The 14,040-nt window shown below is 29.5% G+C and overlaps 1 protein-coding gene across 1 annotated transcript; it reads left to right on the forward strand.

Moving 5' to 3' along the window:
* The first annotated feature begins 3,415 nt into the window (after positions 1-3,415).
* LOC125071247 lies at positions 3,416-13,782 on the forward strand. The gene is made up of 8 exons (XM_047681373.1): positions 3,416-3,669; positions 6,168-6,223; positions 6,304-6,438; positions 7,750-7,888; positions 8,608-8,669; positions 9,211-9,345; positions 9,778-9,917; positions 13,755-13,782. Exons 1-7 carry the CDS (start codon positions 3,585-3,587, stop codon positions 9,907-9,909), a joined length of 744 nt encoding a protein of 247 aa, XP_047537329.1. The 5' UTR covers positions 3,416-3,584; the 3' UTR covers positions 9,910-9,917; positions 13,755-13,782.
* Positions 13,783-14,040: the final 258 nt, after the last annotated feature.

Below are 14,040 nucleotides of genomic sequence, written 5' to 3' on the forward strand. Positions count from 1 at the left end.
CTTTAACTTTTTATTTTAAATACATAATAATCTTCTTTAATACCTTCAAAACAACTTGGTGCAAGAGCTTTTTGGAAACTCTTCTGGATAGGTACCACGCATGGTGTTATAGGTATAACTTATAATATTTGCTGTGTTTCAATTTGAAGGGTGAGTGAACCAGTTAGGATATAACTTATAAGTTCCCAAGGTTGGTGGCTACGGTATCCTATATATTTGAATGATAAATGCAAAACTGAGCTTAAATATCTTTAGTACTTAACCGATCATTCTGAAATGCTATATGGGTATAAAAAATATATGTTGTCATGGATATAAAAAAAAACCTCCAACCAAAATTCAACCTCCACTTTACCCTATCCCTAGCTCCTTAATTCTCACTTACCTTGTATAATGAACTTCTCTGTAAAGTTCCTTGATTCTATATCCGGATTTTAAATATTTATTGATTTAGAATTTCGAATGCAACAAATATTACTGCTGTCCATTGCCTACATCTTAGGCGTATTACTATCCTGTGAATCCTTAGTCTTATATTGCAATTGACGACCTCCGGGTTCGATTCCCGGCCGAGTCGATGTAGAAAAAGTTCATTAGTTCTATGTTGTCTTGGGTCTGGGTGTTTGTGTTTCCGTCGTTACTTCTGATTTTCCATAACACAAGTGCTTTGGCTACTTACAATGGGATCAGAGTAATGTATGTGATGTTGTCCCTTATTTATTTATTTCAATTGCAATTTGAAAGAAAGTGGTGACATGCTTAATAAACCTTCGTAGATCGCTTTGTTTCCCAAGTCTATACATAAGATAAGTACCATATTTACTTAATCATTATACAATTTTATTCATATATGTATATAATAAAATAGACAAAAGACATTGTGGTACCAATTATTTTCCTTTATTATTTATCTCTCGGAACACTTACATAAAAAAATGTTTAGACATGGTACATGGACATTAATAAACGTATTAATAGCATTCGCGACTAACAACGCGGTCATAAGGTCTTGATAAGGTTTCCGATATAAGGTTAAAAACTTTTCGGACACGTCGTTCGTTGGTTGAACATGTAGGTGATTATAAAAGTATGAAATTAATTAATATCCATTATGAATGATGAAATGTTTACAAGCGGTACTTTTAAATGAATACATAAAAAAATCAACTAACACGCTTAATAAATTACAAATACTTAATATTACTTATTGTATTATATATTGTACTATACTTATTGTGTTATGCGTTTGGATGACACAAAAAGGGAAAAGATTAAGAAGGATTCGCCTTGTACCTTGATTTTGATATTCTCTAGCTTTCTTCTTGTTTCGGGATTCTCCTTCTAGAAATTTCCTTTTTAATAGGTTTGCGCAATCACATTAGTTAAGAAATCGGGACAGTTTTATAGCGTTATGATTAATTATTATTTATATTAATGGGAGCGGTCTAATGAACGCGTCGCGGTTGTTAACAGAGTGCTCATTTTTTAATTATTATATAATTCAAATATAAAGCGGCTCTGGCCTCGAAGCTGCGATTGTTAAATTGCTTGTCTCTGACAAATATCGGAGGCGTGTTTTAAATATTCACAAAGACGGAATCCGTTCCAGATTGGGTATCAATTGAAGGAGTTAATTATCTACACAAAAAATTGGGCGTCATTTATTGAATACAACAACATAATACGTATAAATGAATAAAAAGAAATACTTGATTATTATAAAGCTTTTTCCAATATAAAATGAAAAGGGGTAACATTTTTGAAAATAAATATTAAATTTGTGTGCGAGGTGCTGAACCTTATAATGTCCCTTTGTCAAGTAAATTAACAAAGTTCCTTTAAGTGGAGACCCCTGCACGGAATAGTACACTTTTTTTACACTTACGTCAACCTAATATTCGGGGTGGATATCATATATTTCTAAAGAGCCGTACTGACCTTGTGACATATTTTAGGCGAATATTCAGAGTTTCATACACTTCATCGCATAGTTTCATGTGCTAAGGTTTCGAAAATTTCCAAAGTGATGTCGTAAATGAACATATTTTTTGCGCTTACATTGCAAATGCTGGCTCAACCCTACAAGAAGGACCAAATAATGTACTACAGTATTGTACACCTTAAAAAGGTCTCCAAAAAAGTCCCTGATGGTTTATGTCTATGTCTTAGGGATTACCCAATTAAGTACCTTAAATACATTGTGCATTTAATATAGATCGATATGCTGTAAAGACAGCATATAATTTAAAAGAATATTTTCGAAGAAATTTAAATTGCAGGAACATAGCGGTTTGTATTATCTAATGACAAAAAAAGCGTGAACGTTATATATAAAGATATTCTGTAGTATATTTAGTGTCAGCAATGCACCCGTACGAAGCTGTTGCTAGTTTCATATATAACAAATATTTTTCACACTATAATTAAATAAAATCTTTTCCAGCACATCACACATACCACACAGTTACCATTAGCTTTTATTGATTTTTCCAGAGGACGGCAATAATAATTTGCATACAACAAGCAAGTCTGCTGCTCATTACCTTTTACTCACGATCATATGTAAAGCTGATTTAAAAATTAATGAATAATCGGTAATAAATCGGTGACCTGGTAATCCGAATAAAACCAAAATATTTATTTAAATTACAGCATGTAATTCAAATGAATATTTTCGAAGATATTACTAATTTAAAATGCAGCTACATTCAAGGTTTGCATTGTCTAATGTCTGAAAAACTGTAAACGTTATAAGATATTCTGTATTTATTCTGTAGTATTCTGTACTATATGTCTTTAGTATGGGTAAATATTGCACCCTTGCGAAGCCGGGACGTGTCGCTAGGTTAACCTTGAAAAGATAGTAGCCAAATAAAAGTAAAGTGGCAAAAAATGCAGCTAAATCTCGTTTCCCTACACACGACAGAAATACATTCAGGGTTAGGCGCACTTCTAAAATATTTCAATTTAAAAATGTAACATTAAGATTTTTGGTGATTTGCAAAAGTAAGGTGACGTGTATTCGTTTTTGGAGAAAAAAAGAGATTTATTGACAAATAGTTAATATAAGCTCAAAAACACGCATATATAACTATCATTATAATCTTGTTTTTTCAATGTACAGTAATCTGCAACGGTTTTTGCAAATACCAGAATCTAAGAAAGTGTTGACGGATTGAGGACGATGACGAAATAATGAAGAATTAATTTTGAATTAGGAACTCGAAATCGTTACAATCCATAGATGTTGAAAATAAACCTGTTATCACAAATATTGTTAGAGTAATAACCACAGGAGACACCAATAAATTAACAAAGGGCAAGGAATTTAAAATGTCACAAAAGTGTCTATCAAAAAAAAAATTAATACTACCTGCTAGATGAATGAGATACATCGGTTATGTGTAAACGGTTAACATAAAGGTGATTAGTTGTGTCTGTTTACAATTTTTATATCAATTCACAAATAAATCAAATGGGTAATTATTTACTTTCCGTAGTCAAGCTTTGGACAGCGTCGCGAGCGGACGATTGATATTAGTATTGGAATAACGCGTATCACTGTGCTCGCGATAGTTACGAAAATGGAGTTAAATTTTATAACAACCCTTATAAAACACGATGTGAACCACAATGTGAAACAGTGTTTTAAAACAAAAAAGCCTTTCGGTGAGTTTAATTCCTATAAATAATATTTTCAAAATAATTAAAACTCATCTAAAGAATTTTTTAAAGTTTTGATCTTATAAGAACGACAATTATTATAAAAAATAAAGCAAATTTATTGAACAATAAAATGAGTGCATTATTTCGTTTTAACTTTATATGGATGTAAGTTAAATTTTGATGAATATAATAGTTCGATCTCGTATGAACATTCGAGAGCTTTTTTATGGATGTCTATCGACGCTTTTAGTCGCATTCAGAGGAATCCCAAAGAAACTCCTAAATACCACTACAAAAATTCATAAAACTCGTTCGATGGACGAATAGTCAAAACAATAAGGCTAAGACCCAGTACATATATAATTATTTAACTTTAACGTTTAAATAACACAAAAAGGAAAATAGTTCTACTTGCAGTTAGATACTTACTTATTAGGGAATCCTTTTATTTTACTCAAAGTTAAGACACTAAACACTCTTTATTGGGTTGTTTGTTCATTCGATAAGGAATCATTATTTATGTTAAATAATATTTAATAGCTAATAGAGATAACTGTATTGCTTTGATATAATTATAATGGAATATTGACTCTTTGCACTTAATGTTTTATGACGATCGGTATTAAATTAATACATTAAAAGTAAAAACACGTTTATAAAATAACGGAAAATAGAATTAGCAACAGAAATTCTAAAATAATAAATCATTCATTATCTTATTAGTTATTATATAATAGCTTAATAAATAATTTATTTACGTTAAACCATTTTATTCTAAATTATATATTATCAATTAATATAAAAATAAATTATAAAAGCTTTAATATATTTTTTATTCCATCATTAAACTAGATATTTATAACAATGTCGCTTAAGTCCAAGCCTTTTAAAAGCAATAAATTAAATGCGATTTATTACACCAGTTCATTGAACTTAAAGAACTGATTGCACTTATTATAATCAAATACGAATAAACTAGGATTCACTATTTGCACGTAACGTTATCATAATTACGTAGTAGTTGCCTAATTAAGTTTAAATGCTTGTGTTTTGTATACGTGACTCAGGGCACCGTGTCAATAATTTCGAGTTCTAAACATCTAACTAAATAATGCCGCACCGGGGTCCGGGTGCTTCTCGCTTCCCTCTCGAAGTGTGTACTGTGTACCTGAACCGGTTATGGTTTTGATTATTTTTGATTCAATAAAGATTAAAAATTTGAGGAGTACCTAGTCCCTTTTAGAATTTTAAATCTATGGGCATAGCACCCATTACGTTTTATAAAGCTTAGGTAACTCGTAAGTTTATTCATATTAAGAATATTTTTATGTTCTGGTTATTCGTATTTGTAATTTTTGTTCAGAAGATATTCTTTTTAAATATAGAAGTGTATACTTACTTTTCACTGTCTGTCATGAAAGTATCATAGTATAAGACTTATAAGTAATTATAAAAAATATATACCCATCGATGGAAAAATTTAACTGAATTCTGAAATTGATACTTATAAATAATAATGATATAATTGAATATATTGATAATTATGTAATTTTCATATATTAATTCATAAGTTTAAAGCCGTATTAACAACATGTCTATTGCAATGCGATCAGTCGCCTGCATATGGAAATTTAACTAGTAAGTAATTACTTATTCTATTCAATCTAATTCGTTCCATATCTAACAGTAACCGTCACTAGTCTTGGTTTTATAATCAAGGTACAGATTATTTCGCCATTGTCATGTAGGATGGAGGCAAGAAGGAGATTTATTGGGCAGTCGAGGTTATAAATTATTGAAAATAATTATATTAATTGATACTGTAGTGCTACATATTTTTGCCTCTAAACATAAGTATATCTGTCTCTTTCTACAGTTTATTACTACCTATGGGCTTAAAAAAGATAACTATGATTTAAACCCATTCAATCATATTAAACTGTATAATATACAGTACTTGTAGTACAAGATATTATCTTGTACTACAAGTGCTGGACATTCTCTATTATTTAACAAAGATAATAATTTCCTTATTTATTAACAAAAACTTTGTCCTGTAATATTAATCAGAGAATAAATATTCGTATTTATTTGTCTTTCAGTATAAACAAAGAGTATAAATAAGTATAAATTCTATGATTAATATAGCACGCTATTTGCGAATAAAATACTTACTTCATCACGTGAAAAGCACTCATCTACTTCACTAATAATATTATTATAAATATGTAAGTTTTTGCACTCATTTAAGGGCATAGAGTGCGCAAACGCACGAAGGCAAAATTGCAATTAAAATCTAGCGTTGTCCACAAAGAGAACGAAAATCATACCAAAACCTCTAATAAAAAAAACAAATAACATTAATCAATATATGTAAAATTAATAAATAATTTTTACTTACTTAAATTAGAATATTATTCTATTGACTTTTTTCTAGAAACAAACTGATAATAATTAGTGTTTCGTTTTTCTTAAATTATTAACAAACTCTTTTTTTTCAGTCAGTAGAAAAGAAGAAGTGATGGCAATCAAAAGTAAATTTCCAACTAAAATACCGGTAAGTAGTCTCTAACAATAACTTATTTTCTCCAACGTGTCTTACAGAATCTATAAATAATTATGTATTGATTGTTTTAGCTCATTGTAGAAAGATATCACAAAGAGAGAAATCTACCAACGTTGGACAAAACAAAGTTTCTTGTCCCGGAAGACATTACAATGTCGCAATTCCTAGTGATTATACGTAACAGAATTAGAATAAAACCAAATCAAGTGAGTAAACAAATTAAATGAAATATATTCGATTTTTTGGAAATTACGTAATAACTAATAACACCACCGCAGCAAAAAAAATTGCAAATTAGCCAATGCGTACCGGTTGTTTTTCTAATAATAATATTAACATGTTAATGTATACAGTTTCTAACACTCACACAAATAACATATTAACAAAAAAAAACGATATACATATTTCAATTTTAATGTCACCAGTCATAAAAAATATACACAAAAAACTATATTGTTTAAAAATAGAATGCTTTTTACGGGATTTAAAGACTAGCTATCCTTTTTAATATATTGCTATCTCTTTCTCATGCGTGGGAGAGTATAAAAATATGTTGAGTTCTTTCAAATAAGATTACATAAAATATTACCTACAAAAAACTCAACACTATTATAGACTACCCCCATTACAAGATTATACGTTATATAGATAGCAGTGTTTTGTTTTATCGTGTATGATATTTAACAATTATAAAACAGTATAATCAAAAATAAAATCCGAAATACTATGACGTCGCCATTCCAAGGGGTCTATCTGGTATCATACATATTGAGATCGTATAGTTATTTGTTTGTATATTTTGTTTTTGTATATAAATTAATATTGTTGATCAATGAATAAGAACAGATAATAATAGTTACAAGTGATAGACGTTTAAACGGATTCAAAAGGTTATGATCTTGATAAATAACTAGTAATAATTAGTACCTGAATGTCGCATGATAGTTGACGCACGCGAGAAAAACATTTCTCCTATCTAATCACGATTAACTAATCAATTACAAACAGTGCTAAACAAGAAAATAATTAACATTACTTATCAATATTTGGTGCAGGGATTACACATACGACTATATCGATTTACATAATAAATACTTAACAATTAAGCTTAGAACTAAAGTATTGTATGAATTTTATGTATCGATCACGGATGTTCATAGTATATATGTTTAGCGATTGAAGATACCGCTAGATCGACTTTTTCTATGTAGTTGGCACTTGTGCAACACACACACACACACTTTCATATGCATTAAGTGTCACGTCAGACAAAAAAAACAAAAATGCATCCTTACGATGTAGTAAACTGTAAAAGCCCCGAAAGATAAAATTAGATTAGCTGAAGTAGAAAAAAAACGTCCCTTTCGTACCTCACGCTGACATCTCTTAATTAGTGTTCTCGTAAATAGTAAAATCTACGAAAAAAGACGCACTACCGGTATTTGTCATAAATATCTGTAATTAAACCAAAAAATATTACTTTAGCTGTAGAATAATTAAGTTTTTTAAATTACCAGGCTCTCTACCTGATAATCAACAACAGATCTATGCTGAGCATGAGTTTAACCATGGCACAGGCGTACGAGCTGTATGGCGACGAGGATGGTTTCCTTTACGTTACCTACGCATCTCAGGAAGTTTTCGGTTACCAAGATGGTAAGTTACTCAGTAATATTCTATGTCTAAATATGCAAACACAAAACTCTTCAGAACCTTTATCTTCTGTAATAAATATAAATATTAATAAATATTGGACAACATCACATACATTACTCTGATCTCAATGTAAGTAGCTAAAGCACTTGTGTTATGAAAATCAGAAGTAACAACGGTACCACAAACACCCAGACCCAAGGCAGCATAAAAAACTAATATTTTTCTTCTCTGATTGTCAACTGATTAACTTTTGTTTGAAAGCTTTAAAAAAAAACAAAAAATGCGAAAATTTCAGCGCCAATATCTACGGTCTTACGGTCAGATGGCAAATTTGCCTGTCCGCCCAACTAAATTATAAAAAACATATTCATATAGATATTTATGTTATCCTAAAATTTACAATAATAAATACAAAATTTTAACCATAGCTTATTAAACAGTTCACTGTTTTATTACACTGTACATTTATGTCGCGAGAATACCAACTGGTTTCAATGAAATTCTTTGATGATAGCTTATACTTGGTCCATATTTCTATGATCCTTACATAAATTTGCAGAGGTGTTTACGGCCTAGGAGACCATTTATGAAGAAAATAATTATTTTATATATAACCATAAGTTTATTTTACAAATTGGTTTCACAGTCTATCAAAGAAATTGACAAAAAACAACATCTTAAAAAAAAACATGTTTCTTAATCACATTTGTTTTTCACAGATATGACTGGATCTAACAAGGAAGTTCAAGTAATTAGGGACAGATTTCCAAATAAAATTCCGGTAAGTAAATCTTTAATATACAATATAATTAAATATTTATTAAAGATAATATAACCATGATCATATAGACATATAACCCATTGTACAAAACAACAAAGTGAAAATAACGTGACAAAAAGTTTGGTAATTGACATAAAAGCGAGATACGTTATCAATACAACGATGTCATATCTATCCATATCTATTTTTAAAATAATATTGTACAAAAAGTTTTTTTTTTCACTTTGATAAATATTTAAATATAACCCGTACTAAAACGAGAAGCTGGGATGACCTTAATGATAATAAAAGGTTTAACAGATAACACAAATTAACATGTAATTATTTAGTTTTAATAAAAAAATATTGTTTTTTTTTTTAAATGAGATGCCACATATATTGTTTAGGTCAAATGCCGAGCATATAATATTCGTGTTAATAACACAGGAACAAAATTACTAACGTGTGTAGGTAGGTCTTACATTTGTATTTCCAGATTTTATGTTATATATTTTTAGTAATGTTGTGTATTGAAATTTATACTTCAATTTCTTATGTTTAGTTATTTGTGGAGAGATACGCCAGAGAAAGAGAGGTTCCTGTACTAGGCAGGAACAAGTTCTTGGTGCCGCAAGAACTCACTATGTCCCAGTTCCTGTACATTATTCGCACTAAGATGAAATTAAGAGACTCCCAGGTATGTTTATTTTATTAATTAATTAGTTTAATGAACAAAACAATTTACTAATAGTTTAGGTCACTGTCTTATCTGATACGACGTTCTAGTCGTAACGAATTCGCAACAAAGCCAGCTCATTTATTGGTAATGACACATTTTTGCAGCATTTCAAATAAAGACTGCCTAATTCAGTGTAATTTGTAAACCGAATTCAATAGAAATGTTTTTTTAAAGACTCCAAAAATTTAACTAAGATGAAATTATATATACGACTGATAATTTTCATACTTTTTTAAGGAATACATAAAAATATATATTGTACCTTCTTTGACATCATAAGAAATCTATGTATGTTGATAAATTGGACGTATCACTCAAAACCACATTTATATATTTGATTTGATTAATTAAAATAATGTACTTACTCCTTTTCCTTTTTTTGTATACCAGGCGTTGTATCTACTAGTTAACGACAAAGTCCTCGTAAGCCACAGCATGACTATGGCTCAAGCGTATGACCAGTTCCGAAGCGCAGACGGATTTTTGCACATAACTTACGCCGCGCAGCAAGTCTTCGGTTGAAAGTATTGGTAAGTTTTGATTTCAAATTAACTGTCATTCCAAAATAGTCTTTTAACTCAACTTGAAGTATTCTCGATGCCTCTGTACACATTCAGTAAAAATTATAAGAAAAAGTTAAAAGGTCTCTGCTGGGAAAAATATTCCACCACACTGCTTTACCGTGAAACGTATCATAAGAAATTCCGTCACATATATTCTAGGGCAAAGATGAGATATTAAGAATAACGCGGTTACCATTTATTCGAAATGTGATATATCATATTTAAAAAAAAATATACTGATGAGCCTAAGTCAAGCAAATCACTAGAAAAATCGTACTTATATCAAATGCGTCCTTAAGGCAAAGCGTAACCAGGTCACTAATGTGTGCCTTAATTAAAAATTAATTAAATAAACAGGAACAAGGACTTCCGTTGCAAAAGTCGATAATAAATTGTTTACATATATACTCCACACTCTCTCGACACAGATACATACATACAACTTTTCCGTCGCTACTGTAGGTATCGCTTTTACAAACATTAGACTTTTTTCAACCTCATATATAAACGTAATAACCTAAACAAGTTATAATTCATAATAACCCGAAAATATATTTAAACTAAATATATATATATATATATATATATTATTTATAATTATATGTAGTTTAGTTAAAATTACGAAAATATTAAGCTTATAAGCTTAGTCCTTAAGTAGGTACTAAGCGTTCAATTTTGCTTACGAAGACTCATCGAAACTTCGAGACGGTTCCATCTTAATCGAACGTCGTGCGGGAACAATCTAGGGAGCGGCGCACGGCGCTCACAAAATGATAGGCGAATATCGTTTAAAAGTGACAATTAAAAGTTTTCATCATAGCACACGACCATTAGCACTTAATATTATATATGAAATACGTATAGATATAAACACCTAGATAATCGCTCATAACATAATTTGAAATATATTCATATACTAATAATATCAGTATACTAGAAAAAAAAATCTGTAAATAAAATCAAAGAAGTTATAATGGATGTATAAATTTGAAGAATATAGAATTTCCAGTACAACCAGAGTAGATAAACAAAGGTAGATAAACAACTTTGACCTTAAATTGACATGATATTGATTGATATCTAAAATGATCCGTGATATTAATTCATAAAAACATAGCTTGGAGTTGCTAACAGATCTTTGGAAGTCAAATTATAGTTTAAAAACTGTTTGGGTATGTTTATACTTTTCCTCCCATTGAAGTATAGGTACAGTTTTGATTTATTAGTTTGTTTTGATAACGGTCAACTTACAATGTATAAAGAAAACATGTTCACACCAACATGCCTAGTATTGGTAAGGAAGAAAACATGCTTATTATGCTATACATTTGAATACGTCATTTTATGCAATACCGATATCTTAACTGCCATTAACTAGTTTATCTCGTAAATATTAGTTTAGTCATACGTTTCAATAAAAACTTTCTAACTTTGTTGAAAGTTTTTCTTATAAATTTTAATGACAAAATTAAGTTGACTTTTTATTTAAAATGTCATATCGTTTCCATTTGTGTCTGTTAACTTCCTTAATCATTATGTAACAGACTTACAGACGACGTAGCTTAGATGTGAATGTAGAAATCAACGATGGCTGATACAAATCCGGGTAGGTTCGAATGAGTTTTTATGTGCTTGAGTTTTGTTCACAATTCATCTTGAGTTCGGAGATACATTTTGTAAACTAGTATGCGTTGAATGAAAATCTGCCACAAACCTGCACTGGCGCGGCGTGGTGACATAAGACTGTTACTCTAATTACACTAGAATTTAGTGGATATATAACCTTCAAATTTATTCGCATTTCATGCAACATCTGCAAATGTTGCCAAGCTGATGATTCTATTTTAATAAAAAGCAGCCTGTTGTCAAGGAGATAATTTAAAATGTATTGTCCATTGGGCATTATCACAAAGGGTGATTGTCCCCACTTTAATCGACATAGCAACCGGAACTATTAAGTAATGTTATACTATCGCTGTAATATTAGCACTTCTATGGTATTATTTTTTCATGTTTCCATGCAACGGCCATTCAACTCTTAAATTAAAGATAAGGACTTTACATGTTTAGCCAGTCGTGTTAGGATCCTTTTTTGTCAATTGGTATCGTAGTTATATACTAAAGTATTCTACGACAGTATTTCTAAAATTCCTTTTAGCAATAAATAATAATAATTGTTGTTTATCTATCATTATCACGTAAAATAACGATTCCTAGTAGTTAGGCATAATTTAAATGACCTGAAATTATCAACAAACTTGCGAGGAAGTATATATTATATATTATCTCATTACAGTTACGATGCGAAGTATTGCTACCCTTAACAGATCTTTAATTTCTTTATATATAACAATAAGATTTTTTTTTATATAGATTCGATAAATGTGAAATTATTCTCATATACTTTATAGGGTGAATTAGTTAACAAACATGAAAATTTATTCAAACTATTTTTTTTTATTTAATAATTTTATTTACTTTTTGAATATAGGTTTAAACTTAATAGTAATATAATAATAGGTAAAAAAGTTTTGTTTATGTCTAAATCTCATTGTCTTTGATTAGTTGTCAAAATGCTATGTTAGAATTAGGTCTATGCACAGGACTCTGATAATAGTTATAGTATAATTTGTAGTTAAATAAGACAATAAGTTTATAATATTTATAATAACACAAAACTGGTTTTAAAGTTTTTATAATAATGAGTAAATTTGTTGTATAAAATAAAATAAAAACTATTTCAAAAACTTTCTATGAATTATAAATAGAGGCTATTAATTAAATCAAAATGGAGAAGGTCACGGACGATAACTTATCTCTAATATTTCACTAAACATCTAGAAATGTATAAGCTGGATTTATTTAGTCGCCGCGGACAGAGTTCCTGGGCCCGTATTATTCCACGGCACTCATCAATAAATTATTTATGTCACAATAATAACTTTATCTCGGGTCGCGTACACAAACAACAGGCCGAGGAGCGAGGACTTGATAAGAGCGATTTATGTCCTTTCTTCTATCTACAGCCCCCCAAGGGCTGACTAGGTGATTCATATCTCTCAAGATGTTCCTAACGACATACTCATATACTAAGTATTAAACGAAGGAATAATTTCGAACTAGCAACATTTGATCTATATCCTTTTTATTTCGAGTTTCTCAGTTTGACATTTAAATTTATACGATAATTATGTTGTGTGTACTAAATATATTAAAAATACTCCAGTTGTTCTGTATTCGTTTCGGTACTAATGCAGATAAAGAATAATTATTAATTGTGAAATAGGAATACTATCGTGAAGCTGATTATGTTGATTAAAATGTCTAAACATCTTGGATAAAATTATAAATGATACCAACTCATGTAGTCAAAAAAATATTGCAACTATTTTAACATACACTCTAATATTTATAATAATAAATAAAAGTAAATATGCTTTTGTAGTACAAGGCGCCAAATAACAGGATAACACTTCCATAATGCGGGTCCATGGAATGTATGCATTGATTGACAAGAATTAACATGTTAACGTAGAATTTCATCTATATGTTGCTTTAATTCCCCACCGAAGTAAAATATTCTATTGTTTTTTTATTGATTACTTATGTTTTCTTTTTTTAAATTGTAATTGCTATGGCAACACTAAGTAAAAGTTCACTTAAATATCAGGTCATATAAAATTAAATTACGTTGACAATTATATAGAGCTTTTTTTATCAAATCTAATTATTTATATTTTAACCTTCTGTAAAGGTCCGCTTATTCTATATCTTACTCTATTAAAACCATATTATTAATTACAGGTCACACCACACTTCCTGGTCTTGCGAAGATATGAAAACTGGCATTTAATTAAATGATTCTATTATAAAGACTGATAGTATTTTATTTTTGTGATACATTTAGAATTGTAGGATTTTAAATTATAACCATTATTATATTTGGCTATATCGTATATTTCAATGAGGCCGGTTCCAATTAAAATGTAATTAAATCATGTTATTGTATTTTATTATCTGTGTATTTTTAGTTTTTTATTATAATGATTATCAATTGTGTCATGTTAGTTACTTATGTTATTGTATAAAA

The sequence above is a fragment of the Vanessa atalanta genome, chromosome 19 (assembly GCF_905147765.1).
Source record: "Vanessa atalanta chromosome 19, ilVanAtal1.2, whole genome shotgun sequence".
Classification (NCBI taxonomy): Eukaryota; Metazoa; Arthropoda; class Insecta; order Lepidoptera; family Nymphalidae; genus Vanessa; species Vanessa atalanta.

What these genes read in the sequence shown, in the direction of transcription:
- LOC125071247 (XM_047681373.1), top strand. Translation starts at nt 3,585, where the DNA reads ATGGAGTTAAATTTTATAACAACCCTTATAAAACACGATGTGAACCAC. An exon ending in TTAGAATAAAACCAAATCAA is followed by an intron (nt 6,439 to 7,749) that starts GTGAGTAAACAA and finishes TTAAATTACCAG; the next exon opens with GCTCTCTACCTGATAATCAA. An exon ending in GATTTCCAAATAAAATTCCG is followed by an intron (nt 8,670 to 9,210) that starts GTAAGTAAATCT and finishes TCTTATGTTTAG; the next exon opens with TTATTTGTGGAGAGATACGC.